The 18,860-nt window shown below is 45.7% G+C and overlaps 1 protein-coding gene across 1 annotated transcript in view; it reads right to left on the bottom strand.

Annotated features, from left to right (window-relative positions):
• Nucleotides 1-18,860, bottom strand: part of DIS3L2 (DIS3 like 3'-5' exoribonuclease 2) — a 341,276-nt gene that overhangs the window by 289,492 nt on the left and 32,924 nt on the right. Inside the window, exons 4-5 of the mRNA XM_036767849.1 lie at nt 12,103-12,156; nt 1,763-1,864 (exon numbers count right to left, since the gene is read on the bottom strand). Of these exons, the coding sequence (XP_036623744.1) occupies nt 1,763-1,864; nt 12,103-12,156 (156 nt within the window). The remainder of the gene's footprint in view (nt 1-1,762; nt 1,865-12,102; nt 12,157-18,860) is intronic.

Below are 18,860 nucleotides of genomic sequence, written 5' to 3'. Positions count from 1 at the left end.
GAGTGCCCTCCCAAATCCAAGAGTGATTCCATGACTCCACCCTTCGACCATGGCATTTTTTTCAAGTTTGTGACCACTGCCTGCCGAGACCTGATTCCCCAGTTCACGTATCACCAGCTCCTCCACAGAGTTTTCTTGATCCGTAACTCCCACTGATTTCGGCTGCCTCTATTTTTCTATTTTGTTTTTTCTAAAATGGAAAAGACAGCAAGTGGATTTAGATGCATTTTTCCACTTACTATAATCTTTCTGTGTGACATCACTGTTCCATGTGCTCAGAATTATCTAATGTCTCATCTTTCCTATAAGACTGTCAACTAGGGAAAGGCAGGGGCCAGGTCTCACCACTTCCACAGGGTTTCCTTTAGTCTAGCATGAGCATAATAAGGTAAGATCAAGAAAAGCTTAGTTCAAGTCAGTTTCCTTCAGTTACATCCAATCCAATTCAATGCTAAGAGTGGGTGATTTGGAGCTACAGAGGATGAATCCAAAAGAGACTAAGAATGACCAGGTTGGGGCCCATCTGCCCATCAACATGCTTTTCATCCCAGCAGCTTACAACACTGCCGCACATGCTCAGAGCTGGCAGGACAGCTGTCCCATATCTGTCTTTAAAGGGATGGTTATTATCAAGTAGAGACGTGCCTACTCAGGGCCCTGTACTAGGTGAGCCTGACAAGTAGCTTGCAAAGGGCACGGTCCAGGTACCGCAATCCATGTAGACAGACCTGAAGAGGAAGCCACAACTACCATGCCAGGCTCTGATCTGCTGACACATGCCATGACACAGTCTATCCTTTCTCCTGAACAGGCTGACAAGACATGCAACCAGACAGAAAAATACTGAAATGGGTGAGAAACAGAATCAGAAGGGCAGAAAGCAAATATACAACTTGTCATACATGAATAAACTCAAAAAAGAAGCTAACCAAGGGTCAAAAGGATCAGAGGTCCAGAGCTGGAAGAAGCCCACTCATCCATCTATGTCCTAGAGTCCTCATTTACAAATGAGGAAACTGAGGTCCAGAGAAGCTGAGGGATTTGTCCAATTTATGAACCAGTTCAAAGGCCCCGACATCCATCAGAGCTGCTCTGAGTCCTTCCTCGGACACTGGCTGGACAGGAAATAAGTCATTTACCCTCTCTGAGTCTCAGCTTTTTCACATTGGGAACAACAGTCCTCATACCCCCTAGTTCACAAGGTTATTGTGGGAAAAATCACTTTGCAAACTTTAAAGCCTTCTCCTTGGCTACTAGGCATCGGGAATACCCAAGGAGGAAATGCACCCCCCTGATATAGATGAGCCCCCACCATGTACCCGAGAGACCTAGAGAGCTGCAACACCCCCTCAGTGACTGAGTTATCACTGCTATCATCACCTTCACCCTCCAAAGGGGCAGGGCACCCAGCAGAGTCTGGACATAGACATGGAAGCCTATTCCCCAGCACTGCCTTCCCTCCTGCACATCCTTCACAGCATCCTGCTGTGAGTTCAGGGCATACAAAGCGAGGCCTGCTCTCTGAAAGCTCCTCTTCTCCCTCACAGATAGGCAGGACAAGGAATTGAAGAAGCAAAAACAGCAGAAAATCAGGTGGAAGCCCAAAGCCCCGAAGTACTAGAGATACTCCAGCAGAAGGGCAAGCTAGGGGCCTCACTATGGCTCGGGCTCATTTCACTGCCCCAACTCTCCAGCCCAAGGAGGCTCCAGAGATCAGAACGAGACCGGAGAAGCCTGGGAACAAAGCAGGAACAAGACCAACCTTCCACCGATCCCTGGGCAGCAGTTCCACGACCACCACGTCACCATTCAAAGCTCTGTTCCGGGCAACAACTCCATCAATAAAGATGTCTCTGGTCCCATCCTGTGAAGAGAAACACAATCACAGCAGAAAGTCACCTTCTCAGGTTCAAAGATGTCAATCGTACAGATTTTCCATGGCCCTAAGAATACCCAGCTACAAAGAGGGCCAACGTGAAGGCACAAATGTTAGAATGAACAAGAATGAGCACACCAAGCCTTGGATGACCCAAGAACTAGTACACTGGAGAAACAGAGGAGCTGCACAAAGGGGCAGCCAAAATCAAAATCCAAAGGAAGCCCAGAACTGCTTGCTTTCTAGTCATTGCTTTATATGGAGCTTTTTACCCAAACAGGACATGCTACTTTTTCCTAAACATGACTACAGTTGGATAGGAGAGACACAAGAAAAAAGAATAGAAGAGAAAGGTCCAATGAGAATGTAGGAAAATAAAAGTCTCAGCAACTAAAAGACAAAACCTCTTTAGACACATGCTGCCAAGGACTGCCCCACCGCCCAGCCCCCAAGAAAGCCAAAAATGGGACCAAAAATCCTTAACGGGACCAACAAGAGCAGAAATTCGTGGATTATTAAGTCTTTTATTCCAGCCATCCCATCGTGCATGAGAGAAAAGTGAGCCTCAGAGAGGTGGCAGGGCCAGAGTTTTAACCCAGCTCACCTAAAGCACAAATGCCAGGTGGACCTGGCTCCTAGAGTCTCTGCCACTACCAAGGGGAACACAAATGACTCCACACAATCTTCAAGGCTCTAATGTCCCCATCAAAGAATCCCCTCTTCTAGGGATGTGACTAGTGCTCCTCCCACAACATTGGTCACATCCACCAATAGGGGATGCTGGAAAACCCCCTGAAAACCAACACTCAGTAGCTACCAACAAAAGACCAATCCCTCAACTTCTGCAGCCTCAGTGGAAATGAGATGTCTGAGCTGCTCAAATGCTGAGAGCTCTGGAAGAGCTTCCCCAAGACTGGGAAGACTTCTTGTGCAGTGAGCCACAGCCTCTCAAACAGCAATCCCCGGCAGCCACAGCAGCAGCACTGCTTCCATCCATGGGAAGATGGGCCAGGGAAAGGTGTGGCTGGAAGCAAAGTCAAACAGCTGCTGCTTTTGAACCAATACATGAGTCACGCTCTTCAGGTGCCTGGGGACCTAAGAGGCTCCAAGAGAAATGTACCAGGCAGTCCCACTCAGAGCGCTTGAACACTGAGGTGCCAAACCCAGGTCCAAAGGCCCTCGTGACCCTGTCATGCTCCCCAGAAGCAAATTTAAAGGTAGTTAGGAAACAAATTTAACAAAACAAATAAAATTACACTAGAATAGAGATAATGTTCACATGTGGTTTTCCAAGGCAGCCGGCAGGGCTCCTGACAGACAGTTCAGACACACACACCACACCATACCACACCACACCACACCACACCATACCACACCACACCACACCACACCACACCACACCACACCACACCACACCACACCACCACACCACCACCACCACCACCACCACCACCACCACCACCTCATCTTGTGCTTTAACAGCTTTCCTCTAGTGTTAAGGAAAGGCCCTGAAAAAGGGTCTTCCCAACAGGGGAACGGCCTCTGAAGGAGAACAAGTGCCAGATGTGGAGTCAGGAGCCCTAGCTTCAAACCCTTGCTCCAATATGGACCAGCCAGAGGACTTGAGGCAAGCTGCTTGTCTCAAAATCTCTGCACCATGCTGGAATAACCCCTACGCTACCTAATTAACACGGCTTCTCTGAGCTAAGCAGCCTGGAGTAACAGGAGTGGTGGGCATAAACATCAAACGGCCAGATCCCCAGCCCTATACCACAGAAAGGTCCTGCCACTTGGGCCCTTCCCAACTGCACACTCTCAGGAGGCCTCTGACAGCCTGAGCCCTATCCTTCAAGCCTGGATAGAGAGAAACTGGCAGCTGCTGCCTCCGCCTCAGCCAAACCCCAACCCCAAACCCAACCCCACCCGGTCAGTGCTGAGTGGTTGCCGTGCTAGCTCCGGAAACCCCAAATTACTCCAAGATGACCTCAGAGACAGGCCTCTTTAAAAAAGATGGTGTGTACCACTGGAAGCAGAAAAATGTAAAGAACTGAAGCGTGACTCAGGGGCATCAAGGTAGCTCTGGTTTTCCTATAACAAGATGTGGGTGTCTGGGAGGTCATGGCAACCTGTCATTGTTTGCCAGGAAAGGCCTCCTTTCTAAGCAGCTGAGCACACAGAGGCAGCTCACTTAGTCCACTTAGGTGAGATGAGGAGGGGTTGCTATGGTTTTGATTCCATCCTAACAAGTCCAACAGGGCCATGAGCACAAGACAGACGTGGAAAGGCTGCAGCCCCTTCTCAGCTCTGTCCGATGCCTGAAGGACCCTTGGCTATTTCAGGACAACCTGGTTAAAAGGTATCAAACAGTGGAATTATCTGACAATTGTATTAAAGGTTAAGATTCAGTTTTCGTAATTACAACTCAAGGAGGAAAGTCCATTGCTTTGGAGCTAGAGAATTATGTTCCTGTCCTACCTCCATGATTTCCCCAGGCTGGGACTGAATTCTCACACTGTAAAACAAGAACCTTGGATGCTATCATCTCCAAGGGACCAAGCACCCCAAGTGCTGACACCTCGGCACATATTCCAGGACAGAAGGACAATGACATTACTGTACCCACCCCTTGTGGGAAGGGAAAAAAATGACCTTAGACATAGTAAATAGGGAGCTGTGACAGCCTGCCTAGCTACCTGGAAAAATGGAAGTTCAATAAAGGCATGCCATGAAAGTCAGAGCATCGTCAATCAGTAAAATGACTCCCTCCAGACCAGCAACAAACTCGACAGCTGCACCAAGGTTGCCTCCCATGACAAGATGCAGAAAAATTGCAAATCCTCTTGGACAAATGTAATTCAGAATTGAAGCTGTGTTCTTTAAAAGGCCAGATTCTTACAGATGGTCCTATTTTTCCTTTCTCTTTTCATCCCCAAAATAAAATCAACCACATGTTTAAAAAGAAAACCAAGGTTATCTCAGTAATAAGACTTTATCCTGGTGCATTTGAAAGTCATTTTATTTTATCCTATTTCTCTACCTCCCTTCAGGGCTGTCCTTACTGGGAGCCAGATGGAAGTTGGCACATCCATTTATCCGATCTATCCAATGTATTTTGGATTTTTTCAGGAAGAAAACTCAAATCTTCTAATGCCAGCAAAAGCTGTAGTGACGCACATTAGCTAAGTCAAGGTGGCCTGCCAAATTTGAAACAAAGAGAAATGTCTCTTTTATACCTGATAATTCATTCACAGTGCTCAGCTTGTATGGACACTTTAATCCAGCAGCTAAGACAGGGCTGGCTCACACAACTGTTTCTAGACCTCGGAGAAGTTAAGGCTTCATTTTGCCTTTCTAACTAAATTGGGAGGTCCTTAAGTATGGGCACAATAAAAAAAAAAAAATGGGATTTTGGTGCCATTGAGGATATTATTGATCCAACCTGATCTCTGACAAGTGAGGACACTGGCCTCAAGGCCTGTCAGATCCTGGCCCTCGGTTGGGCCACAACGATTTGAGGTCCTGACCCTGATCTTGACAACCATTTTCTGGACTCAGAGTACTTATTTTAGTCTTGCCTTTACGTCACCTTTGGGATCCGATGATTGGCCCGGTCAAGACAGAGAAGGAAACAGAGACCAAGATCACCAACTTTGCCAGCACAAGTCTGGAATCCTACATCATGCTTCCACTAACGTGACTCAGTCATACCTGAAATGCTACCAGTTTCCTCCAAAGGGAATTTTGCAAAAAGCCTGATGCCATTTGCACTATGTGGCTTGTAGCCTTTTCAAGTTAAATAATTTACCATCAGTGCAGTAGCTGACCTTGACACTGTTCTTGTCTTCGTTGAAGATATCTGACAACATGACTGAAAACACCATGCTAAAAAGCATGGGAGCAAGCAAGCACAGATCCCTGCTTCACCCCACTGGTGACTGGGCAAACTGAAGAGCATCATCCATTATCCAGGCAAGCCTGCTGTCATGGAACTGGCGTGCAATACTGATGAACTTCTCCACACAACCAAATTTTGCCAAGATCTTCCACAAGCCCTCACGATTGACAGTATCAAAGGCCTTGGTGAGATCAACATTGTGTACAGACGTCTGTCCTGATCCTGGCATTTCTCCTGGAGTTATCAGGCAGCAAACATTACATCAACTCTCCCTCAGCCCTTTCTGAGGTAGATGACAATCTTCCAGGTGAAGGAGCCATCTATAAAGGAGGACTCAAGAATCCTGCCAGCAGTGACTGAGAAAGAGACACACACCCCTCCACCCCTCCACTCTGGTGTGATTATCACAGGACAACATACTTCCTTTTCCTTAATATATATGGACAATGGAGGCATCCTTGAACTCCTAGGGGATAACCTCTTGTCATATAACCCATAAGATTTCAGTCAGCTTTTGTATGAGCACTGGACCCCCCATACTTTGCCACAAGAGAGGAGCCGAATGTCATTCAAAACCTCTTCTTTAGTTGGAAGTTCAGCTAGAGAGGGACTGACTTCAACCTGAGATATACAGTCAATGGATTCAGCATTGATCGATGATGGTCTGTTGAGAATGCTATGGAAGTGTCCAGCCCATCTCCTCAAGATCATGTCCTTATCAGTAATCAATATGGCTCCATTAGCACTGAGTGGCTGAGATGCACCATAGGCCTTTTGCCCATAAATAGCCTTCGGTTCACCATAAAAGTGCTTTGGATTGTTACTATCAGTATAAAATTAAATTTCATCTGCCTTCTCACTGAGCCAAGAATCCTGCATCTCTCTAAGCTTTGCACTTTACTTTGTAAAGTTAAACACTGCCTTCTTATAGAGGACAAACTACCCTGCTGGTAAGCTCTATGGACTTCTCACTTTTTTGTTTAGCAGCTTCTGAATGTCCCCATCATTTTCATCAAACCGACCTAGATATTTGTAAGTGTTCCACCCCAGATAAGTAAATGTGATGCTGTACACCAGATCTCTGAAAGCTGCTCCACTGTTGCCAACCAAGTGCTGACTCCACTCTTCCTCCAAGTTAGCAACAAACTGTTCCCCACTGGAGAAGGACTCTGATCTGTTGATAGTAAGTCTTCTGGTAGTCATCTCGCCTTGGGGCCGCCACTTTTGTCAAATGTGAATGTTTAGCTTGGAGAGGACAAGCCTATGATTGGCCCAGCACTCTGTGCCACACATTGCCTTCATCACTCTCACATTCTGTCTTTTCTCCTTACAGTGACACCATCTATTAAATTCCAATGTTTGCTGTGAGGGCGCGTCTATGGAGTCTTATTGTGTTTAAGTCGATGGGAGCTTGTGTTGGTGCTGAGAAGGTCATGAGATACACGAGTCTTCAGCAGTGACTGTGGTTATTGCTATTCCTCACCCCATCATTCCCAAGAACATTCCCTGCCCACATCTGACAGTCGATGCCTACTCTGGCATTAAAGTCACCCAGAATTCCAAGCTCGCCCTCTTTGAGCACGTTGATGATGAGGGTCTCCAAATCCTCCTCAGATTCTTCAGGATTCATCATGGTGGGAGCACAGGAACTGAAGTGGTGTCATGACACTTTGCTTCCAGCGGCAATCTCATTGTCATGAGCCTGTCACTCACTTCTTTTGGGAGGCATACAAGCTTGTTGACTAGATTAGCTTTGATTGCCAAACCTACGCCAGCTTCACAGCACTCCCCTTCACTGGGCCACTCTGGAAAAACACATAACCAGCTCTGACTTCAGTGAGCCAGCCTTGTTTTGCTCAGGGCTACTATTTGGATACGATACCTGCTGAGTTCTCTCCCAACAAGAGTTGTTAGTGTTTCCGGTCTACTAGATTTCATGTTGTCCATAAGCATGTGCACATTCCATGTACCAACAGTGAGTGGAATCATCTTCACAAAAGTTTTTGTACATCTTTTGTGTTTTGACCTCAGGGTGGGAGCCCTGCCTGCCACAATAAATAGGCCAGGGTTGGGTAAGCAGAGAAGTGTTTAGGGCACCCTTTCTAGCCCCTTCTTCAAACCAGGAAATGGGCAGTGTGGTCCTTAAAAGGCTGCTCAGATGCCCAGGGGTTGCCGAACCCCCCTGCTACTTCCAGTGAGAAGACAACCCTATGGCCTGGGCTGCCATGTGCAGGGTTGTGACTACAGCTCCCAATGTATCTGCACCTGCTGCTTCATCACTTGCCTGTCACCACAGGACTTTGAGATATATAAAAATGGTAAAATGGTATGGGTGATGCCTTTTGACTCACACATAAATTGGATTTAAGTGGGACAGAATTGTGTAAAGTTGTCAGCTTCACTCTCTCTTCTAGAGTCATCTGAATCCAGTGGCAAGACACAAGCAGACTGGTAATGGCTCAGGAAGCAGTGGATGACCTTGGTGTCTTTGACATCTAACCAAGCTCTAAGAGCTCCAGAGTACCTGCTTCAGCCACCTCCATGGCCATTCTTATCTGCCCATTTGGCCATGCAAACAACCCCCTAAACAAACCCCTAACTCACCAACCAGTTTAAGGCCTGTCAGTTAGCCTCACCCTGGTGTAGCCCATCTACCAAAATGGTGTGGCTGCTGTACATGCTACAGCTTCTTGGAGCCAGAGGTGAGAGTTGGGTGACCAACAGACACAAAAGGCAGAAAGCAGCCCTCATGTCAGAGGTACTAGTCTTCCCTGAACGCCCGCACAGCCCACCTCCCCAGAAAATTACAAGGACAAAATACAAGGACAAAAATACAAGGCAGGGCCTTTATCAGACTCATTTCTAGCAGTCTAGTAGTGCCCAATAAAGTGTCATACACCCAAAAGATTTGCTAAAATACTTACTCAATAAATCTGAAAGGAATTCTTTTTAGAAGTCCAGAGATAGAAAGAAACTCAGTGGCCATCTACTTCCACCTATCCCTGGAGGAAGTGGGTGGAACCCTCTACAACAAACACAACAGGTGGTGATCCACAGCCTTTGTTGGAAGCTTTGCAATGAAGGGAAAGCCACCCCCCTCCTGAGTCAGCCCACTGTACTTCTGAATAGTTCTACTTAAAGAATCATACCTAAAGAAACTCCTTTACGAAGTAAAGAATGGTTTCTTCTCAATAATCACAGCTTATTCCTTCACCAAAGCCTCACAGAGCATGAATTCAAGGCCCCTGGATGGTCTCTAGCTTATCAATATTCATCCCACTATGTGGCACCCAGACATGGACACTGTCCAGAAGACAGGCAGGAAAATCACTTCCTTATTTCTGGAGGCTGTGTCTACTATCACACTGACTTTTTGGCCTACCATAACATAATTCACACTGAGCTAGTAATCCACGAAGATCCCCAGATCATACTCAGATGAATGGCTATCCAGCCACACCTCACCCATCTTCTACTAGCAAAGCCGATTTTTTTTAACCCAAGCACAAGACTTATTTGCTCAGTATTCTGGCCTGAGAAGCTTTCAAACCCTGACAGGCCCTGGAGTCCCATGACATTATCTTTTTACTTACTGAGTACACCACCCTTCTTGTCTCACTTATTTCACTGTGCTTCAGTTCACAAATATCCCCGTGGTCCCTGTGGGTCATTTCTTACTGCACAGGAGTATTCTATTACATTAATGCACCACAGAGAGTTGGGAAATCTCTCAACCAACAGGCACCCGTTTTGTCTCCAATCCTTTGCTGCCACAAAAAGCTGGGCACTACATGTATGGGAGGACACTGACAAGCGGGAGCATATTAAGAAGACAATGACCAAGATGGTAAGAGGATTAAAGAGCATATCACATTAGAACCAGTTAAATAGACCAAGGATGTTTTGTCAGCATGGAGGCGATGATCGCTGTCTTTACCTAGAACAAGGGGTCCACAGAACCTCCAAGGGCTTGCTGCATAGATCTCAAGGACTTCACCAACTTGGATGGGAAACAAATGACATCTCCATTTTCACTAATGTTTGGTTTCCTTGGTAATCCTCTATGTTTTATTTTATGCATATAAAAACATTATTCTGAGAGGATGGTTCACAGGCTCCTCTAGACTGATGTCAGAGGGGCCTGTGACAAAAAAGAAAGAAAAAGGTAAAGAACCCTGGAGCTAGAGGTCTTACATCAGCTCGGCTCAACTCTGGAGGGAATGGCTGAGAACAATGGGCTCAAGGTACAGAGGCAGATTTCAGCTAAATATAAAGAAAAACATCTGAACCATTAGTGATGTCCCCACGTGGGACAGGCTGCCATGGGAGATATGGAAGTCTCCGTCACTGAAGGTCTGAATGACCACCTGTACCACAAATCCTGGAGAAGGTGTATGGTATTGGAGGGGCAGGGTGGTATAGGTGGTAGAGAGCTGCCCATAGAGGCAGCAAAACATGGGTTCAGGTCCTGACAGCACGAGGGAACAAGTCCCTTCATTCATCTGTGCCTGAGGCAATCCTCTAAGACTGTCACTTACCAATGAGTTTCCAATCTACATTAGGGGAAGGACCTTCCACACTAGAAGTATCCGACAACAATGAAATCACAGGAAGGGATTCTTGTAGGGGCTGGATGAGACGACCACAGGGGCTTCTGCTAGCTAGGATCCTATGAACTAATAAATTCTCTGACTCTTGAGCCACAGCCATGAGAATCAAAGAATTTTAGAGTGAGAAGGGCCATCTAGTCATTGGCCACTAATTCAAGCAACTCAGAAAAGGGATTTCCGCCTCCCCACCATATCCCCGACAACTGGCTGGTCATCTAGCCTCTACCTGAAGACTCCTCTTACCTCCAGAGGCAGCCATCCAACCAAGGGAGGGCTCTCAACGTCAGGAAGATCTTCCTGATCTCACGCCCACATTGACCTCTTGATAAGTTCCTCCCCATGGCTCCTTGCTTTACTCTCTGTAGCCCCAAAGGACAAGTCTGATACCTCCTCTATCTGAAAGTCTTCAAAATACGACATGAGAGCTGTCAGACCCTACCTGGCCCCTCCCCAAGCCCAGGCCATCTCTCCTCTAAGGAAAGCATGGATCCTAACACAGCATCACCTGGAGGCCCATGACCTTCCTCACTACCATCCTCGAGGAAGTTCCCTAGCTTCTCTGTATCTTTCCTAAACAGAAGTGAAATAAAACAGAACCAGAAGTCTAATGTGGGCTATGGTAATCAGGGCAGGAGACAATGAGATCACCTCCTCATTTCTACAAGCTGTATCTCTCTCTCTTAAGACAACCACTATACTGACATTGTTACTAAGTCCCACCTTCTGGAAGGCAAAGAAGGCACTGGGATAAATAGTGCTCAGAAAGAGGACTTAGATGTTTTTTAAATAGTAATAGTAGTGATAATAAGATGCACCGAGCAGTAGACAGAATTTAAAGGTAACACTCAGCTGATATACCCTGTTTGAGGTTTAAACTAACTTAACTTAGCATAATTAAGAAATTTAAATCCTAAGTGTTATCCTTTGTTATTTATTCCAAAGAGAAAAGGTATAAACATGAAATATTACTAAAATCAGCCTTTTCCTATCTGGTAGAAACCTTCAGAGATCATCCAGTCTCCTCAAAGCAGAGATGAGGGAGCTGAGGTTCCAGGAAGTGAAGGCTTGGGAATATGCTTCTCTCATCTTTTTGCATGTGTACCATTAAGTCATTTCCAAAGGAACATTGCTGGTTCTCCCAGATGCAGCTCACCATGACCAACACAAGCCCCTGAAATGGCAAAGGCCCTTCCTTGTCCGTGAGTTGCTGACGTAAGGAAGAAGCATGACGATCCAAAGCAGAGATACCCGGCAAATTCTTCTAACTGCAGAAAAGGGGAACTTGGAACAGTTTCGGGTTGTTTTTCTAAAAAGGTGCCACATGTTATTTTTGAACAAACTTTACAGATTAGATCATAGAATCAATCAAAAGGAGATAGAAGATTTCTTCAGGAGAGATTAACTTAACCCACTAGAAAAAAACATAAATCCTTTAAGCTGTAAACCAAGGGAATCCAGTTACACTAAGTGGTGGGCCTCCATCTGGGCTCAGCTGCTCTCTGCAGTCCAGCAAACAAGTGTTCTGACTTCCACTGCAAGTGTGCCCTTACAGCTGAGCATGAGAGTCCCCAAGCTCATGGCCATCTTCAACTTGACTTAGCTCATTTCTTTTTCAGTTCTTACACACAACTGGCTTTTGTGAATTCACATATAATTCAACCAAGATCAGTGTATATCTAACAATTTAAGTGTGACAATGTCGATTGAGTTATTTAACTTACCGGGGAAGGAATAAAAGCCTCATGATACTTCTTCGGATTTATCCTCAACACACCCTTAAAAAAAAAAAAAAACATTAGCCTGAGAAACAGGTTCAATGGATGACAGCCATAATACCATAGAAATTTGTTGTTGAAACCAGGACACGAGATTTATTACTATATTTTTCAATCTTAGGACTATGGTAACATCTTTATTCTAGAACACAATTTTAGCCCTGGCATCCCGATATTGTAGGTGAAGGAATCTGTGTCAGAGTCCACAGGGCAGCCACAAAAATGAAACAACTTTAGGGGACGATACTTTACATTTCCGTCACCTGGATTCTAGATGCTGTCTTACCCATTTCAAGCTGGTTCACCACCAGAACCAAGATGCTGCTACATCCTCAGGGGCCTTTACACAACACCCCAAATTCCAAAACACTGCCCATAATCACCAGTTTCTGACATCTTTCCACATTCCACACCTTGGCTTAAAGCAAGAAGCCTTCAGTAGTAAGGTAAGTGCTCCTTCAGAGTAATAATGGCCATGATGGTTGTGGCTAATGTTGGATGCCACTTTCAGGTCAGCAGAGTATTTGACATGGTATCTCATCCTACCCTCCAAAAGCCCTCTAAGTGAGGGGCTACTCCAGCTCTATTTCAGAGATGAGGAAGTTAAGACTAAAAGTAGTCAGGTGACTTGTTCAGGTTACACAGGGTCCAAATCTGAACTCAGATCTTCCTGATTTCCAGGCCCAGGCTCTGTCCATTCTACCTAACTGCGTAGGCAACACAAATGAGCAGCCAGTTTACAGACTCAGCCATTCCGAGCGGCCCACAACCAAGTGTGAATGCAAATCGGAGTGCTGGCTCCAGCATCCAGGCCACCCAGGCTGACTCCGGCTTTATGTTATCCAAACACGCCGTCCAGGACTGAATCTATTTACATATGGAGGTGCACGAGGGGATGGCTGGGGGGAGAGTGTTTGTAAGAGCTCACGCAGGAAGCGATTACCCTTTGTAGGCTCCGGCTGTGGAGATTACACTCCCCTGGAATTTTCAGATGGTGTCAATTACTCCCTAACAAGCCAGAATCAAAAGGTGCCTTGAGAGGGTGTTTCAAGTGTTTTCCAAAATGTTGACAGACACAATGTAATTAGCAAAACAGGTGTAGACATAAAATATCATTTCATTGATCTGCCAAGTTTGAATTATGAGTTTTCCTGCAAGAGTAGGTGACCTCACTCACACCTCAAACAGCATGTCCCCGCACTGTGTCAGATACAAATGGAAATGCCACTGGCTGACCAAAGACAGATCACTCAGCTTTCCATCAGAGGTAAAATTCTGAAACTTGATTTTGGATTGTGCCCACACTGCTTTGCCTTATTCACCTCTTCTGGCAGATTACAGTGTGACCTAGAAAATTTCAATGTGTTGATTACCCAAGTATTCTTAGAATTTCCTTCCAATGAGGGCCACCAAAACACTGACTAATTTTAAACTAATAAAAATCAAAATAGTGTCTAACGGTTGCTATAATAAATACTTCATGTTCTGAAAGGTTAGACCCCTGTTAAGTCCATGGCTGGAAAGCGAGCTCCAGTGAATTAGTAGGAATTTATTTCATCTGTACATACTCAAAACTTATATGAAGATTTTACTTCACATGGTCAAAGAATAATTCTGAAAATGAGTAGAAACTCCAAATGGTTTGGGATTTTTTTTCCATTTTCTTTTTTAAATGAAAAGCCACTTGGGAAGTGACAATTCAAGACTGCCATAAATACAGTCCACCTCACACTTGTATCTGTTGGACTCCTGTGCCCGCAGAAGCCGCTTTCTCTCACATCCATGCTCTGTCCCTTTGTGTCCTCTGACGATGGAAGAGGAAAGTGGAGGCATTCTCTATATGAGTGTGTGCTTCACTGTCCTCCAGTGTGTAAATGGTGGAAGCTCTTTCCCCACAGCTGCCTCTTCTCCCCAACCCCAGTGTGGGAGTCCAACACATATGTACAATTTGTTAGACAACGTTTTCATGTGGGGCATAGGGAGCACCCAGATGAGAAAACTCTTTCTACCAATGCAGATCAGCATCTTCTCTGTAACTAATAGTCTTAGTGTTACCTGGGATACCAAGAGGTCTGATGACTTGTCCAGGGCCACACAGCCAATGTGTCAGAGGTGGAACCTAAACCCAGGTTTGCCTAACCACCTGGTCAATTCTCCATCCACCAGGCAATATCATTTTTACAAAAGGAGTGCTTTTGGGGCAGACCACAGACACTCTAAACTTGAGGGATAGCATCACTCATTTGGGTTACTCCAACTGGTCTGAGTTTTTAAATAGTGGACACACCTCATTCTTAAGGCTACAGAGTGCTTCCCTAGATCTTAGAAACAATTAGCCAAGTGGTGCTGGGTGGATGTTTCCCAATCCTTCAAGACCAGGACAAAGACTTCTGCTCCAGCCTCAGAGTAGTCTAGTCATCGCACTGGGCTGGTGTCTCTCCCCGCTCTGTCTTCCATGGGCCCAGGTCATGGCTCTCCCAGATCTGCCCTTGCCTGGCCCTTCTGCAGGAGGACACCATACAAAGTGACCCCTTTCTAAGCACCTAGTCTTAGTGACACCAGCACCTCTGAGAGAGCTAGCCCAGTGCCTTGCATAACCCGTTTCCGGGCCCCAAATGCCCAGCAGTGCCTAGCACACAGCAAACACACGATGTTCACTGAATAGACCAAAACCCTGTAGACTTCTCTTACATTTCTTAAATTTTTGCTACTACGTTTCAATGTCCTATGACTCTAGCCTCTCCAGAAAGCCTCTGTTCCCTGATCCATTGTTTCTCCCTAGATACCACATTTTCTTTCTACCCTGGGCCTCTGCTTACTGGTGTTTCCTTCTCTTGTTTTCCTGACAAATACTCCCCTCCACTGCATGGACTGCTGGAAGATGCAAGCCGCCTTCCTTTCTCCCTGGTATGGCTCCCTCCAAGTAGGAGTACTGGGGTTTTTGTGAAAACACACAGAAGAATTACAGGAAAGCACGTGTTCAACAGCTCTTGTGAACGAATGCAGGTCCTTATTCTTCTTTAACTGCCTCTTCCTTCTTGACTAAAACCATTCTTCCAGACCTCATTGAGGGTCCACACTGAGCTGGATGTCAAATTCCTTCTAATTCTTAAGAAGATTGATTCAAATGTAAGAGGGTGAGCTGTCTCAGTCCTTCTGGTGCATCATTTCCTAACCAATGGTTCCAGGTAGGAGAATCCAGGCTCTAATGTCCATAATAATACCAGAGCTCAGAACCACTAGGGTATAGAGGTGACAAAGTGAGATGTGGCTCTGTCCCACCCTTTGAGGGTCCTGTTGGAGAGAACCAGACTTCACTTTGTTCAAGTCTTGTCACAGAAGTGGCTCCTCTTCCTTTCTCTGTCCTTCTGAAGTAGTTTAGGCCAGCTGATTATAGGCTGGGGAGCAGCAGCAGAACTTGTAAGCTATGATTCTATGGTGACCCCCCATGTCCTAAAGTATCACATAGGCACCTCCTACTGATCACTGTGAACAGCATCAGAGGTGGAGTGAATTTATGACCCAATAATTAAGAGGTATCCCTTGTGATACAGTAGTCTCCCCTAATCAAGGAAAGAACCTTCTGTTGAGATGGTGGACTGTCAAAAGCTAGAGAGAAGAAATGGGATGAGAAATGGCTTCCAGATGCAATACCTGAGACCATCTGGAAACTTAGAGCAGTTTCTGGGGGAAAAGAAGCCAAGAAGTCAGAGGGAGCTGAGGAAGTGGAAGCGATGTCTACCGACAATGCCTTTCAGGGTTGGGCTATGAAATGAAGCAGGGTCAAGTGAAGGCTCCTGAGGGAGACCTGGGCATCTTTGTAGGTACCAGAAAAGACACCATGACAGATGCTGAGATGGAGAGAGAAGAGGAATGCAACACAGTGCCTGGCTTCAAGAAGCTTCCCCACCATTAGAACCATTCCTTCCCATGGATAATTACAACAAAAACCTCTGCTACTTATCAAGCACTTTTTGACTAACAAAGTGCTTTCTGATCCTCGAAAGGATCCCAGGAGACCTGTGACATGTGAGGTGCTGCTGCACTCCTTTTACCAAAGATGACAGCAGAGAGAGGTGAACTGATGTCCCCATTTAGCCAGCCCTCGGGTCTACTGAACAACCCCCAGGGCACCTCCTCATCCATTCTCTCCCACTGTCCAAGCTAACACTGGGAAGCAGACAAGTCAGACACTCTTATTTCTATTTTATCATGGAGGGAGCAGGTTCATGGAGGTAACATGGCAGAGTCAAGAGGAGAGCGAGGACTAGCCCCCGGCTATTCAACACTTGATTCAGTCTTCTTTTGCATGATTGGCCAGGTGGGAAGGGATGCCCTCAAAGCTCAGAAAGGCGCATTTTCCATGTCCACTCTCCTCCAGTTACGTATGACATTCACAAATATTCCCTAACTGATTAGCGGGGGAGATTGGGTGGCATATCAAAACAACTCTCATCAAAAATGCAATACGTAGGTGTTCTCATCACAGACTCACCTGTAGCAATAAACAGGTTCCATCGCTAATGATCCAAAGTTTAGCCCCAGGACAGGGTTGCCCGGGGCAGGAAAACACAAAAACAAGACCTTGCTCCCAAATGCTTTTCCAGGAAGAGATACTCACCAGAAGGGAGAACTCCCCAGGAAACGATTTCGCTAAGGACTCACTCAGGGCACTCACTCCTCAAATAACCAAATCCATCCCAAAGCATCAAACAAGTTTGCCAGGCTAACCACACACTGACAAACTCAACAATCCTTCCTTCTCTTAATTGTTCACAAGGACATACCTGCTAACAAGAGTTCTCCTACTCTTTACATCTCTAAAGGCAACACCTTTCTCTCCCAAGTTCATATACAGCCACAGAAATCAGTTACAAATATATTTAAGAATAGTGTTATCCACAAGCATGAAAAATATTGACAAAATCCTAACTGAAATCTAATTCTATGAGGTTAGCATGGAATGACTTATTCTTGGCGAACCATTGATGGCTTCTAGTTCTTATAATTTTCCTTTTTAAGTGCTCACAAAATATCCCTTTAATAATTCTTTCTACAATTTTCCTTGGGGTATACATGAAGTTCGCAAATATATGGCTCAAAACATTCTCTTTTTTCCCCCAAAATCAGGCAAACTTCTGTCCATCTCCAGTCTTGTAGTAGCCACACCACATCAAACATTCCCTGTTTACTCCAAAATAATCCACAGGAATTGTTTGAGCCCAAATCCTTATCACCTTCAGTCATGGCTGACGTACAGGATTCTGGCTTGGATGCCATGACCTGTGATAAGCTGATCCTTGTATGCAGAAGCGAAGCAGCTCCATTCTAAGATACAGAAGCACTCCCTACATGGTTTTCACATAGACCCAATCCATGAGGACACCACCAATTTCTTGACCACCCTACTTCTCTTGAACTCCAACTGAAATTTCCTGAATAAACCCAGTATCATGAATTGCTAGGTCTTTATTGCTCATTCTGTTTAGTCTCAAGTTTGCCCTTGTTGCTTATGACAGACACCAAGAAATAATCAGCACCACGGCCAGAGTTTGTAAGGAAACTGGCTCAACACTGAACTAATGAAGAGTGGAATCCCCTCCTAAAGCTGCACTACAGCAAAAAGGAAAGGACAGGGCCCAGTGCCCATCCCTCAGAGAAGAGCCAGGGAGGCCTCCCCTGAACAGGAAAGGCTACACCATCCATGTCAAAGTGGGCATGTCTTCTGGTCGTGGGCCCAGGATGCTGACCAGGGCGATATGGATGTGTTCCTGTAAGGGAATGCCCTGACTGTCTGTTCCCCTCAGGCCGCAGTTGGCAGTATCCCTGCACTCAAGGAGTCAGTGTTCTAATGAAGGATCACGAAGGCTAGAGAATAAGCAGAGCTTCCAGAAACAATCTTGTCCACAACATTCTCTTAACTCTACTGGGGTCTGAGGCCTCTGGCCACTCTCCTTGCAGGCTGGTGCCTCTCCCATTCATGGGTCTTTCCAGATATCAGTCAACATGGCCACCTCCAGCCCTGGGCTTCTCTCCTAGTCACCACAGCTGCTCCAAGATATCGATGGCACCTGACGGCTCTGCAGCTGAGCTGCTTTCAACAGGGGAAGAGGAAGCGCTGTGTGTGTATAATGGGTCCAGCAAGCGTTCCACTGCCATTAAAAATCAAAAGCCAAAGGGAAGTAATTTAAGGTATTTAAGGGCTAATGTTTCCACATTTGGTACATGTCTTTAAATCCGGAGCTTTTCAGAGAGCTCTAGTTTCTTCATAGCCATTTGCCATGTCTTCCTCATGAACATTCTTCTTGATGGCACACCAATCTTGGCACAGCAATCTTCCATTCTTTTCTCTACCCCACCCTCAAATGGCTCTCCCTCCTTTTTCTTTTTTCAAAAATTTTCTTTTTATTCTGAAGTGAAACATCAGAAAAGAGCTTTTCTGCATACCAAGAGCAAAGAGGGAGGCTTCTATGGAAAGCCAGGACTCTTACTACTTGTTTTTTAAGAAACAATCCTGTGTGGTCCTCCCCAATTTTCCAGCTCATCTGTGATTCCTTTTGAGCTTCCTTTCTTCTTTTCTATACATTTTTAAGGTGCCAGAACAACCTGTCTAGGGGCATCACTACTGCTAACCTTACCTGCACTTAAACCCTTGCCTCTAATTAACCAAGAGCAAAAGGGGGGGCAGGGAAACTTTGCAACAA

The sequence above is a fragment of the Trichosurus vulpecula genome, chromosome 7 (genome assembly GCF_011100635.1).
Source record: "Trichosurus vulpecula isolate mTriVul1 chromosome 7, mTriVul1.pri, whole genome shotgun sequence".
Taxonomy (NCBI): Eukaryota; Metazoa; Chordata; class Mammalia; order Diprotodontia; family Phalangeridae; genus Trichosurus; species Trichosurus vulpecula.
This window is presented reverse-complemented; position numbering and strand designations above follow the sequence as displayed.